This window comes from Cervus canadensis, chromosome 1 (assembly GCF_019320065.1).
Source record: "Cervus canadensis isolate Bull #8, Minnesota chromosome 1, ASM1932006v1, whole genome shotgun sequence".
NCBI classification, from domain to species: domain Eukaryota; kingdom Metazoa; phylum Chordata; class Mammalia; order Artiodactyla; family Cervidae; genus Cervus; species Cervus canadensis.
Genome location: NC_057386.1, coordinates 11633948 through 11650678, shown reverse-complemented (window position 1 = coordinate 11650678; position 16731 = coordinate 11633948). Strand labels below are relative to the sequence as shown.

At 62.7% G+C, this 16731-nt stretch overlaps 1 protein-coding gene across 7 annotated transcripts in view; it reads right to left on the bottom strand.

Moving 5' to 3' along the window:
* BAHCC1 (BAH domain and coiled-coil containing 1) overlaps positions 1 to 16731 on the bottom strand; it is a 60413-nt gene that overhangs the window by 16002 nt on the left and 27680 nt on the right. For 6 of the 7 annotated variants that reach the window (XM_043463104.1, XM_043463133.1, XM_043463141.1 and 3 more), the window contains 8 exons: positions 10047 to 10169; positions 4854 to 6602; positions 4452 to 4560; positions 4103 to 4311; positions 3815 to 3973; positions 3362 to 3570; positions 2852 to 3185; positions 921 to 1766 (listed from right to left, as the gene is read on the bottom strand). In XM_043463104.1, coding sequence (XP_043319039.1) covers positions 921 to 1766; positions 2852 to 3185; positions 3362 to 3570; positions 3815 to 3973; positions 4103 to 4311; positions 4452 to 4560; positions 4854 to 6602; positions 10047 to 10169 — 3738 coding nt within the window. The remainder of the gene's footprint in view (positions 1 to 920; positions 1767 to 2851; positions 3186 to 3361; positions 3571 to 3814; positions 3974 to 4102; positions 4312 to 4451; positions 4561 to 4853; positions 6603 to 10046; positions 10170 to 16731) is intronic. The other variant, XM_043463124.1, reaches the window with a different exon arrangement.

Here is a 16731-nt window from a genome sequence, read left to right as displayed (position 1 = left end):
CTGGCTCACTCTCCTCACCAGGACAGTGGTGGCCCCTCTGGTCAGACAGTAACGGAGTGACACAGAGGCCTTCGGGGAAATTAACAAGAACTTTCGCTTATCTCCACGCAGCACAAGAGGTGCTGGTGGCTGGCTGTGGGCTGTGAGAGGTTCATACAGTGAGAAGACAGGCAGGCCAGCTGAGAACGTTGTTGGGTTCTTTCTATAAATATCAACCGGGTACAGTGCCTGGTTGGGGGTGCCTCCCCTTTCCCCCCTAGGATTCCAGCTGGGAAAGCCTGGGTGGAGTCCCTGGGGGGACCTAAGGGCTAGAGAGGCCTAAGCGGAGGCCTGACCCTTGGGTGGGATGCAGGGAGCCCAGGAACAACTTGCCCAGCAGGTCAGCTCCAGGGGCCTGGTGAGGCTTATGGGGGCCTCACCTCCCCAGGGCCCTTCCTCCCAGGGCCTGGGAGGCGAGGGTCACTGTGTCTTTAGCTGGACCCAATGCAGGTATCAGGTTCGGGAGCTGCAGAACCCAAGGTGGTGATAGCTTGCAGAGAGAGCGCCATCTCTCCTCCCCTTTCCTGGCTGTGAGATCATCGTTTAGTGACCTGGGCCCCCCACCCCCCCACCTGTGGGCCTTGGCACCCTTGTGCGTAAAATGGAGACAACCTTGAGCACACCCCCTGCCCCCCAGGGCATCGTGAGAATCCCAGAGGTCTTCCTGACACCACCATCAGAGGCACAGTCCTGGCCCTGAGGCCCTGCCCCCATGGCCCAACCTGCAGCTGGGGCTGGAGATGATGCTGGAGGTGTGGGCGCACCTGCCTGGTTTCCTGACCCGGGGCCACACTGTGGGGACCACTGAGTGGGGCTGAAGGCTGACCCTGAGCCTGTGCCTGAGGGTCCAGCTCCTGGGGCTCTGGAGGGATGGGGCTCACCTTGCAGGGCTGGCTCAGTCCTCTGCTGCTGGATCTCCAGGTCGGCCAGCTCGCTGAGCAGGGCAATTCCATGAATCCCTGAGCTACGGGGCAGGGGAGCTGTGCGGGGTGGCCCAGGGACAGCAGGGGGCGGAGGGTCCAGTGGGCCGACGCTGGGCAGGTCCCCCAGGTTGATGGTGGCTGCCACCAGAGCGTCCAGCCCGGGCAGCTCCCCGGGCAGCTGGCTGTTGTCAGGAGTCGAACCCCAGTCCTGCTCCTCTTCCTCCTCTTCTAGCTCAGCCTCCTCCAACTCGGCCACCTCCTCTGCCTCTGCTTCTGTAGGGCCTTGCTGTTTGCCCGGCTCGGCCTGATTCAGGGTGCCCAGGCTCCTCGCTGGCTGTTCCACGGCCTGGGGACCAGCCCCCAACGAGGGCCCCAGCTGTCCGTCCTCCCGCCCCTCCTCCGTGGTCCTTGCCTCTGGGGCCCCTCCTCCCTGAGTAGAATCAGCCTGGCCAGAGGCCTCAGGGCCCCCTCCCTCGAGGAGAGCCCCGCACCGAAGTTCTCGCAGCCCCTCAAGCGGGCTTGGGTCTGCTGCCTTCCCCGGGGGTGCCCGCTCGGCAGGGTAGGGGGTAGCGGCAAGGTCCTGGGTGGCCTCCCTGGTCCCTGAGGGCAGCCCAGCCTCCTCCAGTTTCTGGGGGCTGCGGAGGCAGCGCTCCCCGGGCGGGAACGTCCTGGCCAGCTCAGGCTGGGCCCCCAGAGGGGCAGTTTGCATAGTTTCAGGGTCCGAGAGGTCAGATGAGTGCACGCTGCGGGGCAGGGAGAAGCCCGAGCTGGCCGCCGCAGGGCACGTGTATCCGGGAGGCAGGTCTGCAAGACAGGAGCGCAGTCAGGAGAGCAGCTGGGGACGAGGGCGGCCTCCAACATCCCAGCTCCACCTGCGGGGAGGGTCCCCAGCCAACCCTCTGCCTGTGAAACGTGCCAGGAAGGAATGGGGACACGGTGTGTTGAAACGGGCAGAAGAGCACGGCGGGCGGGAGGGGCTATTTCCCAGGCCCCTCCTTGACCAGGACAGTTGTGAGCTCCCCAGCTCATGCCGCAGCCTTGCGGGGGGAGGGTATCCCTGGGGGGTGTCCCTGGAGGCTACCTCTGGCATATGTGGTGTGGCTAACCAGAAAAGGGGGGATTTTAAAACAAGATACTTGAATCAGGGTTTTCCCTGAACCAGAACGAGCTGGCAGCCTGTCGGAGGCATTACGCCCCATTAACTACAATAAAAAAAAAAAGAAAGCAAAAAGTCTAAAACACACACACACGCGCGCACACACACACAACCACCTCGGCTGGCTCAGCCTCCTTATTGTGGAACTGGGACAGGTTTTATGTTTGCCACATGGGCTTCCACTGTAAACTCTTAGCCTAATTCAGAGAGAATCAAATAGCTGTGGGGAGTTGGTGGGCAGTGGGCGGGAGGGCGGTTGCAGCGGCCGGGCTGGGCCTGGACCCTTCACCGCAGGCTGCTGCTCCTTGCCTCGGGCCCAAGCCGTGGCATTTTGGGCCCCTGCAGTGAGAATGAGCTCTGTGTTGCCCAGCTTCGTGGCTGCTGCCCCGTGGTCCTGCCACCATCACCAGCAGGCCAGGCCCTTTCTCATCTTCGAGGCTCCAGCGCCGGCTGGCTGGGCCTGACCTTCACCCTGCCCCATCTGCCAGGGGCAGGGACCCTGAGTTGCTTTCCCTATGGGTCCCTCAGAAGGACACGAGAGGGAGGAAGGGAAAGAGCAGTGGGACAGGCCACCTTGTCCCAGGCCCCATCAGGAGGACTGGGAAGGTGAGGACAGCCCTGCAGGAGGCCAAGCCAGGTGGCATGGTCCGCATTCAGCTCAGCCCACCAGGCAGTGCCAGGCCTGACTGGAGGGGCCGGCAGGCCAGGGCCAGCCCAGTGCACCCACTCTCACCTGGTTCCAACGTGTTGAGGTCGGCTCTGGGCCGCTGGCCCTCCCCACTCTTGTCTTCGGCGCTGGGCAGCTTGGAGCCTGGCCCGGGGCTGCCGGTGGGGCAGACGGATAAAGTGCACGGGGCGCCAGGATGCGGTGGTGGTGTAGGGCAGCTGGCGGGGGGGGGCTTCGGGGCGGGAGAGTGGCAGCAGGGTGACAGCTTCGCAGGGCCTGCGGTGGCAGGTGAGGGGGTGCCCTTGGCCGTGGGGGTTAAGGCAACTGGCTTGTGGGTGGACTTCAAGGCCTTCTCCTGGGCAGGCTCCTCCAGCTCCAGGTGGTGGTCCTCAGGCTTCTGCTGTTGGGGTGGGGCAGAGGCTCAGCCCAGCCGGGGCCCCCAGTGCTCAGGGCATTGTGGTGCACGGCAGGGACGAGGAGAGTGGGCAGTGGGGACTCTTGGACCCGGTCAGGTTGAAGCACAGAGGGAGCCGGGGGTGCCCTGGGTCCCAGCTGGGAGTGCTAGGGGGTGGGTACCTGGAGTTGGCTGGCCCGCTGCAGCTCCAGGGCCTGAGTGGCCCGCTGCTGCTGCTGCTGCTGCTGCTGCTGCAGGGCATAGAGCTCCTGTTGCCGCAGGAACTGGGACCGGGAGTAGACGGGGAGCTGGCCGGGGTGCTGCATGTGGGAGGCGGGGCCCCGGCCCCCATACATGGGGGGCCACAGCGAAGCCTGGTCCATGACATCAGCTGTGGGCAGGGCCAGAAGAGCGGTCAGCTCTGGCGGAGACAGCATGACCGGGCCGCATCCCAGCCGAGCGGACCTCCTCCGGCCCTCATCTCTCAATTATCTGCCTCACACCTGTCTCTCAGGCCCTGGCCGGGTGCCTGCCTTGCTGCCCGTTCCCCAGCGCCCAAAGGGGCTGCTCCCTTCCTCAGACCCGCTTCTGATCCCCCCACAACATGCAAATAGCCTGGCCTGAGAGGCCCTTACCAAGCGCATGGGGGGCCGTGTGGGGTGTGGGCTCAGATGGCAGGATGACTAGTTGTGTGGGGGCGTCCTGGGAGAGAGGGAAGACGGGGGGCATGGAGCCAGGCACGGATGCAGGGAAGCCGGGGGGCAGATTCTGGTGCAGGGCAGGGTGCCCAAGGCCTGTGGAGACAGGGCACTGGGGTCAGACAGAGCAGAGCAGGAAACAGGGCCCCGGGCCGGCACTGACCACCATGCCCCGCCAAGACTCTTGTCCTGCCCCGTGCCCCTACCTGCCCTCAGAGCACTGACCGTAGGAATGTCCTCCCATCCACAAGGAGGGGCTGCGGGTGCGGGGCAGCCAGGGAGGGTGGGCAGGGTGGGGATGGGGGGCCGGGTCCCCGGCCAGCTGGCTGCTCTGCAGGGAGGATCCCCCAGCGATCATGAGATGGGGGGCCAGGTCCCCGGGACAGCCGCCTGATGGGTGGATCCGGGCGAACTCCACGAGGTCCTTGTTGTCCCTGTCCATCATAGGGGGTGGGTGAGGGCTCCGCATGGCCGCCAGCCACCCCCGGCCCAGCTCTTCCACCCCATGTGACCCCACTGGGCACCCCCAGGGGCATGGCCCAGTCCCCAGCAAAAGGTGCAGCCTGGTTCTTACTGCAGCAGCAGTTCGCGGCCGGCGAGCCCCAGGCGGTCCTCACATAGGCGGGCCCTCTCCTCTTCGGCCTCCAGGTCCAGTGGGTGGGTGGAGCGGGGCCCACCACCAGCTGCATGGTGGGGGGATGGCAGAAGGGGCGAGGGCTGGGTTGGCTGGGGAGCCACAGCTAAAGCAAGCAGGAACCCCACTTCAAGCCAGGAGACTGATGAACTGAGGGGTTCTCCTGCCCATGAGTCTCACAGGAAAGGCGCAGGGCAGGTCAGCTCAGCCCCGGGAAAAACTGCAGACGTGGGGAGGTGATGGGTGCGAAAGCCCGGGGTCCAGCCCTGGGAACCGTGGGTGAGTGGACTAGGGCAGGTCAATGACACCCCCCCACCGCCCCGCTCCGTGGAGGGTCTGTACCTTTGAAGGCGGGGGCTGCCCGGCCCTGACGCCCTGTGTTGGCACCGTAGGCTGACTCCGACCGGCTCACCGTGTCCTTCTGCCTGGCCAAGGCCACTGCAATGCCCACTGGCGGCTGCCGCACCTCCCCATCACTGTGGGTGGCATCATGCTCCCGGCTTCGGGCACAGTCAGGCCTTTCCACCTCGCCTGAGGCCTGGCCTGCACCCTTGGAGTTCGGGAACTTCCCATCCTGCTGGGCACAGCTGGCCTTCAGGCCCCCCAGGCCCACGAAGGGTGCCTTCTGGCCGACGACCAGCGCTTGGTTGCTGTACTTGAGCAGGTTCTTCATGGCCGAGACCTCGTCAGGCGGGGCAGGCAGGTCCTGCGGCAGGAGGGCGGCCTGCTGCAGGGTGCCACCAAAGGGGTCCAGATAGGCACCCGCCTTGCGCTCCTCACCAATGGCCATGGGGGCCCCCTGGCCTGACTGGACGTTCCACGGGGGCGGGGGCGGCCCGCCATAGCCCAGAGACGCCAGCTCCAGAGACTTGCGCTTGGCCTCGGCCCCGCTGCCCCCCGGTTCTACCTCAGGGGCCACCAGGTGCTGCTGATGCCGGATGCGAGCCACCTTCTGGGCCCCGGGGGCACCCACAGGAGTCTCCTTGCTGGCAGCCTTGTCTAAAGTGCAGCAGGCCTGGGTGACCTTCCCGCCCAGTGGGTCCTGGTGACTAGGCCGGGCGCAGTCTTGCGAGGGGGCGGGCAACTCAAAGTAGCCGCTTTTGTCCAGACCCGCTTTGGGGAGCCCAGGAAAGGGGGCCTCGGGGCCGGCGCTGTCCAGGTACTCCAGGCCCTTCAGCCGGGGGTTGAGGGCCGCTTCGAAGCTTCCGGACCGCCGCTCGCCCTTGCTCTCGGCCTTCAGGTGGGCATAGGAGACCCCATAAGGCGCAGCATGGTCAGGCGCGGCGGCCGCCTCCAGGTGCCGGTCCTTGCCCTCACCCACCACGGCACAGGCCTCGGCCGCCTGGAAGGGGCGGCTCTTGTCGGCCAGGTGTCCCACGGAAGGCACGAAGGTGGGCCCGCTGGCCTTCAGGTCCCGGGGGACTTTGTCCTGCAAGGGGCAGAGCCCATCCGGGCCCCCATGCAGCTGCAGGCAGGGGAAGGGGCCGGCCGCGGCCGTGCTGAGGGGAGGGGGCGGCCCCGCGGGCAGGCCGGACGGCACTGTGTAGGACACGGCGTGGTGCAGCATCTGCCTCCGCTCCAGGCACTCGCTGAAGGCTGGCCCAGGCTCTGTGGGGCCCGCCGCCTCCTTGGTGCAGCGTCCAGAGGCCGGCATGCCCACACCCGGCCGCCCTAGCATGGCCCCCGCGCAGCTGGCCAGCGCGGACCGGCCCAGCTCACCGTCGAGCACCTTGGTGTTGAGAAGGCAGGAGGCCAGGTGCTTGGGGCGGCCTTCGCAGGCTCCCCGGGCCACGTTGCCCTCCTTGCAGTGAGAGTCCCCTGGCACAGGCAGCACCAGCTTGTGCCGCCCCCGGCCGACGTCCTCTTCCGCCGCCGGCCGCTCCTTGCCCTCAGCTGCCTTGCCGGCTTTCTCTTTGCCCATGAGGAAGCGGTCGAACTCCTTGGTGCCCTTCTGTAGGTGGCTGGCCTCGCCCCTGTCGCGGCTGCAGGAGCCGATGGGGTGGCCAGGGGCGGCCCGGGCCACACTGGGGAAGTTGTGGTTGGCGGGCAGGAGCGTGGGCTGGGGGGGCAGGTTGCGCAGGTAGAAGTTATCTGCGTGCCGAGAGAGCTGAGGTCAACAGGAAGCCCGAGGCAGGGGCCGGAGGGCTCAGTGCCCCCAAGACACTGCTCCAGGTGCCTCCCCACCATCACTGGCTGACCCTGACCCATTGGTTCTTTCCAGGGAAGGTTTATAACTGTAGAAAACATATTAACATAAACATCACCTCTTTAACCATTTTAAGTGTGCCGTTCAGTGGCTACTATGTTCGTGGTATGCAACCTTCATCCCTGTCCATTTCTGGAATTTTTCATAGTCCCAATCTGAAGCTCTCTGTCCCCATTCAATACCGACTCCCCATGCCCGAGGTTCTGACTTATGTTCACCCCTAAGAGATGAGCACTGAAAAGAGCACAGCTCCCATAACCCTGCAGATTAGTGGAGGGAGGGTGGGAGCGGGTGGCAGTGTGTCCTCACCGGATGCAGGGGGTGAAGTCTGGGGCCGCAGGCATCTCCCCCAACCCCACACGAGCTGGAGGAGTGCAAACTGATCAGTTCTTTACAAACAGCCATCAGAACCCTAAAGGCTAAGGAGGTTGTGGGTTTATAGTTGTATGCTTTGTCGCTCAGTTGTGTCCGACTCTTTGCGACCCCATGGACTGTAGCCCACCAGGCTCCTCTGTCCGTGGGATTTTCCCAGACAAGAATACCGGAGTGGGTTGCCATTTCTTTCTCCAGGGGCTTATAGTTGGGGGATGGCTCAAAGTGGACAGCATGTGCTGTGATGTGGCCACTACACAGCTCAGGACGCCCAGCCACGTGGAGAGTTATCTGAGGCAGGCCCCTGAAAGCAGCATAGTGCACTGTCGACAGCAAAATGGATGGCCTTTAGTAGCCCCTGTAAGTGCCAAGACACCCCTGCCCAGGAGGAAGTGAGGCCCCGGGCAGACATGCGTCTGAGAATGGGCCAGGAGTGAAGGACCCAGCCCACCTACCTCCTGAAAGCTCTGAGAGGCTCCCAGCCCTTCTGCATCAGGGGCTAGGGTGATCCTTTACGGAAGGAAGAAAGAAGAACGGTCCAGATGCCCACCCCTATCTAGTCCACACTGGGCTCTCGATGTCTCTGCAGCTCTGGCCCATCTTGCTTGAGTGGCTGGGGGGTGTACCCCCAGCTCCCTGCACGGGGTCAGCCTGGGCCCCCCCTAACCTGGGGTGCCTTGCTCTCTACCTGGGTCCCTGGCCAGCCCTACGGACACCCACTGCTCCCTAAGTTGAGGCTGGGTTACTGGGGACCTGGAGGGGCCGCCCCCCTCTACACCCAGCTGGGGTGGCGGATGGGCAGCCTGGATGGCCTGGAGCCTAGAAAGGGAACAAAAGAAACTTTTGGAACTTGTAAAACTGTCCTCAGTCCTGTAAATTCCTTGTCAATTTCCTGCTAATTAAAGCAAAGGGGAAGAGGGTAGCCTGGGCTAAACCTAATTAGCTCAATTTCCAAAACCAAAGTGTTCTTGGGTGGGGCTCCGCCACAACACTGTGAAAGCCGAGGAGGCCGCCAGCACTCCTGGAAGCCAGCGGCCCACACCCTGGAGGGGGTCCCTAGCTCTGGGTCAGATTTCTGAGGCTGGGACCACCTGCCTGCTCTTGACAAGCGCTGTCAAAACAGCAGCACATGCGGGGGCTGATGTGGGAGGTGGAGGGACTCAGGCCGCGGCCTACGCGGGGCTCTCCTCTGGGCAGCAGAGCACCTGGGCTCCAACCCCGAGGAGACTGGCTCCCTGGGCATCCAGTGTCTGTTCGAACCCTTCATGGGGCCGGGGAGCACTTCTGGCCCCTCTGCAGGCAGGGTCGCATCCGCCCCGACCCAAGCTTCACCAGCCCTGGATTGGGCCAAGTGAGAGTGAGGCCTTCCACAGCCTCAGCCATCCAGCCTGGACAAAGATGCCAGGTGGGCTCCAGGATACAGACACCCCGATGTCACAGAGTGGGAGGCTGTGAGGAAACAGGAGGACGGTGGTGGGAGGGCAAGAGGACTGGCCACAGGCCCACCCCCAACCTGCCTCATGTGGTCACCACTCTGGGGTCCCCTTCCTCCCCTGAGACCCTTCAGGATTCTCTCCTCCTTAGCTGCTGCCGCTTGAAGCCTGCCAGGTACTTTGTGAGTCCCTCCCCTGCCCCCACTCAGAGCCCCAATCTTGGGGCTCCCTGGAGCTGGATCTGTCCTTATTTATCCTCCTCACCTGGGTGGCCCCTCTCCTTGAGCCGGATCAACCTCTCAACCTGCCCTTCTGGCACTGACCCCCACCATGAGTGTGCAGTCACCCCCTGGGAAGGTGGCCCCCGCCCCGCAGCCCCTCAGCATGAAAGCTGAACTCATCACTCCCCTCTGAACTGCTCCTCTGCAGGTACACCCCTTCCTGCAGCCTGGGCTATAAATGGGGGTCATCTGGGGCCCCCTGACCCTCGTGCTCCATCCAGGCCCCCCATGGGATCCCATGGTCCAGTTCAAGTCCAGATCACTTGTCATCTAAACACGGTAACTAACCCCAGCCTCCTGGGCACCACCCTTGGAAGATCTTTCTAAAACACAGATGAAGTGTCACCCCATCCAAGAAAAATCCTGGACACGGGGCACCAAGGTCTCAGGCCTCCCCCTACACCTGTCTCATCTCCAGGTGGCTACATCTCTCATGGGCTCCCTGAAGGCTGGGCCTTTACACACACATGTGTGCGTGTGCATGTGGTGTGAGCACACCCTTCTTACAGAATGCCCTCCCAACTCCACCAGCCCTATGTTCCCATCAGCAAAGCTCCAACCTCAGCATACCCTCTCCAGCGACATCTCCTGCCAATGGGGTAGGAGTCCCTCCTCTGTCTGCTAGGGGCACACCATTGCCCCTGTCCCCTGCTGCTGCCTCCACCCCCTACCCCCTACCCCTGACCTCTCTGACCTTAAGCCCTGGTGTGGGTAGGGGGCTGGGCCTTCTGCTGTCTAGCTCAATGAGGCAAGAGGTACAGACTTCTAGGGGGCTCCCCTTCCCCCACCAGGTGGTATTCTCCCCTGAGCTGCCCCTGGGACCCCCTGAGCTGCTTGGGTGAGTCGGTGGCGGGGGGGGGGGGTGCCACAGGGTAAGGCCAGGTGCTGAGGGAGCTGGGTGCCACTCCTTCAGGGCCGCGCTTGTTTGAGATGCTTCCACCTGGGTGATGAGAGCTCACGGAGCATGGCTGTGTTTTCAGCATGCTTGCCTGACCCCGGCATGCAACCAGCTGCTTGGCCATGGTCCTGGGCCCCGCACTTTATAAATTTTCTGGGGGCCTGAGAAGCAGGCCCATCCTCCTCCGGCCCCTGTACCTACAGTGTGGCCTGGAGAGAACGGTTCATCCAGGCTGGCCACCTTCACCTGGCACCCCAGAAGCCCCCAGCCCTGCCCTCCACCCCTCCAGGATGCACTGTGTCCCAGGCCCCATGCAATCCCTCACAGACCCACGCCAGCACTTGCCTTTTTGGGTTCCATAGAAACGATGTTGCCCATAGAGAACATTGCTGTTTCCATGGTGATCCAAGTGGCTCATGGGTAGGAAGGTGGATGCCAGACTCCCCGAAAATCTGGGGTACCCTGGAGCTAGAGAAGCAAGGAGACTGTAGTAGAGGCGCCTCTGGGCCACAGGCTTGCACCCGCCCTGACCCCAGGGAGGTGAGAAGCCGGCAGGTGGCCCAGGAGTGACGCCCCGCAGAGCCCGGCGTGCAGCCCGCCGGTGGGAAATCAACCCATCAATACATCATATTAACTCTGACTCGACTAATACCATCCCTCCGGTGTGGCACAAATTGAATTGCTGATGGGCTGGGGAGAGAGGGGAGGATGGAGGAGGGAGCCTTTGATTTCTCTCCCAGCAGCACTTAGCAGTGCGGGAGCTTCGAGGCAGGCCAACAAAAGGGGCTCTGGAGAGGTGTCTGGGGAGGAGGGAGATGTGGCGGTCACATGCAGTGGACATGGAGGCCCTCGCAGCTCAGGCCGAGAGGAGAGAGGCAAGGCCGGACACCACCTTGGCCTGTACCATCCGTAGCTGCCAGGTGAGCAAATCACTCTGGGCTCAGTGGCCCACGCCTGGGGCTGAGTTGGTTGGGTGTGGCCAGCTTCTGCCTGGCTGGAGGCCACGGGCACCGGGCTGTCCACTGGCCGGCCTCCTCAGTGCTCTGAGATCGGCACAATGAGCTGGTCCCCAGCCACGGCAGCATCGCCCCCCAGAAGAGCTTCCTACGTTGGTCCCTAGCCCGAGACCCTCCCTGGAGCCTCCGAGTCATGTCAAGCAGGCCCCTCTCTGTCCCTTTGAGGGGCCTGGACTGTCTTCTTGGCCTGGCCCTGCCCAGCAGAGGATCACCAACTACACCCCGGACTTTGCTCTGGCCACCTGGGACACATACCCTGCCTCCCAGAAGTGATGAAGACAGAAAGAGCGAACATTTGGCCAAGGAGGCCCCTTAGGCACTGGCACCTTGAGACCAGGCACAGCCATGGGAGGCGTGTCTGTTGGATGCCCAGAGCCACTTGCAATGTGGCTCCTCACAGCTGGTCCTTCTCTACCAGGCCCAGCGGTGAGGAGGTGGGGGCGGGTGGAGGCCTGCAGCTGGGATGGCTGAGCTGGCTGGGCTGGGGTGGACAGGATACTGTCTTGCTCCAAAATTCCTGCTTTGAGTTAATGCTCTTAACATTTTCCCCATGGAAAATGAGTCCCAGGGGAGCTGCTCCTGGGGACCCCACGGCTGTCCCAAGAGTGACGGGTTGCTGGGGGCGGCTTCCCACCTGACTTCTGAGGCGCCTGGGCTGTGACAAGGGAGCAGGAAGGAATCCCAGGGTCTCCCTGGGGAGCAGGGGCCACAGGGAGGAGGAGGGGCTGGCGCAGGGTCCCGAGGCTGCGGGCCCCGCGGGAGGGTGGTGGGTCCCAGGGTGAGTGTTCAAGCTGGGTCATAGCTGTGCCTTGATACAAGGGAGCCGTGAGCCCCATGCCTGGGGAGCAGGGGTACCAACATCCCTCTTAGCGCATCACGACAAAGTTACAGACAAGTCTGAAGCAGGGAGCTAGCTCCGTGTGACCTGCTCATTTACTGTTTTCTAAATTCCTCTTAGGACAGAAGCCCTTTGCTGTTTCACTGGAACTCCTTGTGGCAACTCACGGCCAGAGGCTCCATGGAACACACGAGACCAATACCTTTCTAGAAGGAGAGGCTCAGAGCTGCAGGACAGGCCTCCAGGCTCCAGGTCCTCAGAGGCCCTGAGGCTGGCCTGCCTGGGTGCTGAGGCTGTTGAGATGGAGGGTGGAGGCCGGCTCAATCTCTGTGGGTGCATGGGGGTAAGCCCTGGAGCTTGCTGTGAGTATGAGGGGCCCAGGAGCAGCCCCTTGGCAGGTCTGAGGCTGGGGTGGTGAGCCGTGCCAGTGTGGGTGGGGCTGCGGAACCCAGCTAAGAGGTAGGGATGGACGAGGAGCTGTGAGAGAATGGAACCACACAGGCATCAAACACTCTGGGATCCCCCAGGGACAAGGCCCCCAGCCCAAAGGGTGCACTCTGCACCCTGATCCTGGCGGCCCCCTCGACATATCCACCATCCTGCCCCTAATGATGCAGGAGGATGGTCTCTGGATCAGGAGGTCTGAGGTCAAGCTGTGGCACCCATCCTCAAGAGGTGCTCCCTGCAGAACGTTCCCGTACCAGCCCCGTTTGGAGGTTCCCCTCAAGCACGCGTGTTGCAAAAGCTCTAAGAAGTCCCTTGGGCATCTCCCCACCGAGGGGCTCACATCCCCAGGCCCGTGGGAGGATACAGGGGAGGTGCCCACTGCCCCCCAGCCCTATCCCTCTGCAGCCCCCTAATGCCGAGGGCACGGCTGAGTCTGGGGAGCCTGGCCGCCTCGCCTGGTTTGTTGAGTGGAGACACATCTGGAGCAGATGTTTCCGAGATGAAATGCAGCTCCTGGAAGACCTGACAAAAGCTGGCCGAGCCCATCGGGGGTCGGGGCAGGCCAGGGCGGGGCGGGGGGGTGGGCAGAGGCCTGTGTGTGTACTAGGGGGGAGCGGTTAAAGTGCCACAGCTGTCCCCCTTTAATTGGCTGCTGTTAAATGTTTTACGGGGCCTCGTTTTGGTAAACAGAAGTCTGTAAATTCCTCCTTCCCAGACGCCCGTTACCCAGGCACAGACCCCCCGTGACCCCTCGGGAGGTCTGGGCCTCCCGCCCACCCACCCTCGGGGGAGCCGGCCTTCAGCTGGCCAAGTGGTGGGCTCCTTCCTGTTGCACCCTTCGGGGGGCAGTGGGAGGGTGATGGCCATGCCTGTCCCTCCACTTCTGACCCTGAACTGCTGGCCAGGGATCAGGGGACAGGAATCTACGGGGGCTCCTCCCCCCATCTCCAGTCTGCATAAAGTCCCACCCTCTGAGACCCCAGAAGCGGGGAGTTAGGACTGGGGGAGTAAGGATGGGGAGATGGAAGAAGAAACGGAGTGGGCAAGGGTTGGAGCTGAGTGGGGTGGCCAGGGAGGGGAAGTGTGAAGAGCGGGTGGGCATCTGGGGTGGGGGGCAGAGAGGGAGGAAGGAGGGAAGTCCTCCCAGTTCAGCCACAGAAAGGACCCTTTCTTCTTCCCAACAAGACCCTACTCTCTGAACTGAAGAAGAAAATAAAAAATGATTTTTTATGAATCAGAGCAGCTGTTCTGTGACCAGAAGCCAGGGCTGCTGTAGCTGGCCTGGGAAATGCCTCAGGTCCTCAAAGGGGCTTCTGCAGAGGAGAATGTGGTGGTGGTGGGCTCTGAAGAGGTCTCGGGGAGCAGAGGATGGGGGTCGGATACCCTGGAACCCAGGGCCAGAGCCCCTCAACCCTGTACTCCTTCGGGGTGGCATGGTCCAGAACCCCCTTGTTCCCAGGCTCTCACACACCCCCAAGGTTGGCTACTGCGATAGCCCCAGTTGACAGGTGAGCCCACGCTGTGTCCTCGGGCCCCCGCTGCCCTCGGAGCCCTGAAAGCCCCTGCTGAGTTCTAGGGAGAAGCCCTGGGCCTCGGCGAACAGCCCACTGAGATTCCCCCCATCCTGGTCCCACGCTCTGAGCTGCCAGGAGACTTAACCCCACCTGTAATGTGAGCATTAACAGGGGACAAAAAGGTGACACCGTCAGCACCTAATGGGGTTCAATGATGTGGAGGCAGTCTAGAGCTGGGCAGGGGCAGCACAGACCAGGTCCTTGGTCTCCTAGGACACCCAGCCCCTGCCAGCATCCCCCGGGGCCCTTGCTGGCCACATCCGGGAAGGTCAGGGGTGTTGGTGGGGAGTGTGCTCAGTGGGCTAAGGAGGAGAGGAGCCAGCGGGCAGCCCGTCCCTGGTGGGGGCTGCCCAGAGGGCAAGGTCTGGAGATGGAAGGGTGAGAGGAAGGGTGGGGACACTTTACAGGGGAAATAGGTGCCATGGGGTAGGAGGCACCTCTTGTCACCCCACCAGAGAAGGTGCCTGGGAGGACCCCAGGCCTGCTGCAAGTCTCTCAGCTGGAGAGGAAAGAGAGGTGGCCCTGGCCCCCTACATGCGCCCTCCTTGCCTGACGGGGTCAGTCCCCACCCCACCTGACGGCACCTCACCTCTCCTGGGTTTTGCTGTAGAACTTTCCCAGCAGCCCGAGGTGCCCCACCTGCCCCAGGCCAGACCCAAAGGCTGGGGAGGTGACAACACCTCCCCGCGGCCCTTGCAGGGTCCACCTTCCTAGGAGAAGACCGACTCTTGTGTCTCAGAAGGCTGACTGTCTCCTGGCCAGGTCTGTGCATGGGGTGGGGTGTGGCTTGTGACCACCCAACCAGCAGACCAGAATCCCTTGTGGGGTGGGTCAGGGGACTCCCACCACAGGGTCCCTGAGACCCCCACCCCCAGGCCCACAGAGCTCAGTGCAGACCCTGCAGGCTTAGCAAACTACCAGTGGCCTGACACACAGGGCTCTAATCACCATCATGCCACCAGGGTCCTGCCCTGGCTCCCCGCTGGCTCCCTGCACACCCATGTGGGCAAGGCCTTCCACAACAGATGGCCCCCGCCCTCCATGATGCCTTGACAAAAACATGGCCACCTCCCCGGAGGCTCGAGTTGCTAGAAAGTTCTCCCCACCACTGAGCCCTGAGCTGTGGCCAGGGGCTGCCAGCAGGGTCTGACATCAAGTCCCAAAGGCAGCTCCCCACAACGTGACTGGCTGAGCCCCCAATCTATGGGGCCGAGAATCACGCTTTTATACAGCTGGCCACACTGTGGGGGCGAGGCGGGCTGGTGATCCAGAAAACCCGAGTCGAACCATCTCAACTGCCCATCTCGTGGGTCAAGCCCACCTTCCCAGGGCTCAGCAGAGGGGAAAAGACCCTCTGGATAGAGCCCCACCAGACCACTCCACCCTCAACTGGTGTCCTGCCAACCCTGACAGGTCCCAACTTTACTCTACCCATGACAATCCCCACGGACACCTAGGCAAAGAGCCCTTGTTCCTGGAGCCCCACACACATCTATCCCTCTGAATTTTGCCACACCGACACTAACTGGGTGCTGGCTCTCTTCCTGTGACATCCTTTTCACTCAGGGTGTCAGTGGATTTCCACTGTGGTACACAAGACTACGAAACAGTAGTGACCACATTGAAAGCTGGGTTAAGAAGGATTCTGAGGCTGTGTCCACATGCAGCTTGGAAAGTGTTGCAATCGACTAGTAATGCCTGTCCTGGGCACAGGAAGGTCATTGGCAGCATATGGGGAGGACATCTGCCACCATCCTTGCTCTAGTATCTGAAGGAGGTAACTTTGCAACAGCCTCCTTCCCATGTCCTCCCTGTTCCTTGCCAAATACTCTGGTTTCCGTCCATAAGCCCCTTCAGGCTCACACTCAGTGGTCAGAACCCTTGGGAGTCCAGGCTGGGCATCACAGTGCAGCTCCCAAGATCGACCACCCAGGACATTGTTGGGAGCAGCTGAGTGAGACCCCTTAATGGGCTGAAGGCGGCTTTGGAAGCTGGGCCTCTCAGGGAGTGCCCAGATCTCAGCCTCTTGCAGCTGAGGGCTGGGGCTGGGGCCTAAGGCTGGCACAAGATGATTTCTGTGCCACTGTGGCCTGTTAAAGTTGGCCCAGGCAACACACTGACCCCCAGTCGCCCCAGGTTTGGGGCCCGGCTGCCTGGTCTGTTCCCAGGCTGAGAGGAGTGGCTCAGAGCCAGGGGAAGGTGCCAGGCTCCCACGGACACCTCTGGAACAAAAGCAGCAGGCAGCTAGCCCAGGAGCCAGGTGGTCATAGACAGTCCAGGGCTCCTAGCAAGTGCTGTGCAGGGAGGAGCTGGGTTCAGGCCATACAGAGCTGAGGTGCAGACCTTAGCAGCAGCCGCTCCAGGGGAGCAGGACCTGTGGGCCAGAGAGGGCTGGGGACCAGGTCTTGCTCAGGACTAAAACTGGGGGAGAGACAGAGTCTCAGAGCTTGGAGCTGGGAACAAACTGGCATGACCCCCCAAACACTCACAACATCCCACCCATCACCTCTGTCTGTCAGGGAGCTCGGCTGGAGAGAGCACTACACTACCCCTGACCACACCTACTATACCCTGTCTTCCTGGGTGGATGCTCCAAGACTCCCCCACCCCATCCCGGGGTATCTAAGATACACACAGAGCATAGTGCTTGGGGGGATGCTGGGGTCTTGTGGACACGGGAACAGTGCAAGCCAGCCCCACACCCAGATGTGACACTGGGCCTCTCCCAACCCTGTCAGACCCAGTATAGCTCACACACACGCCCAGTTGCAAACAGCAGCCCGGGAAGGTCCTCAGACCCCCAGCACAGCAGTGGACAGTTGCTACAGGGGACATGCAAGGACAGAGGGGTCCCTGGAGGTTGGGACCCTGATGGGGAGGTGGGCGGAGGCAAAGTGCAGTGAAGGGCCAAGGTCACAGGGAGCCGGGGGGTGTCCTGGCCACGCAAAACCCCGAGAAAGCTCTGGAGGAGGTCAGAGGTCCAGATGGGACAGGGCTCCCTCTGGCTACGATGAAGCTGGCGGGAGAGGACCTGTCTGGCAGGGCAGCCCTGATCCCCCACGTCTGGATCTGGGGAGTTTGGTCACTTCCCCTACACTGTCCCCAGATCACAGGGGGGTCAGCTGCCCCTACTGACCCAGCCCTGCCCTCTGGCA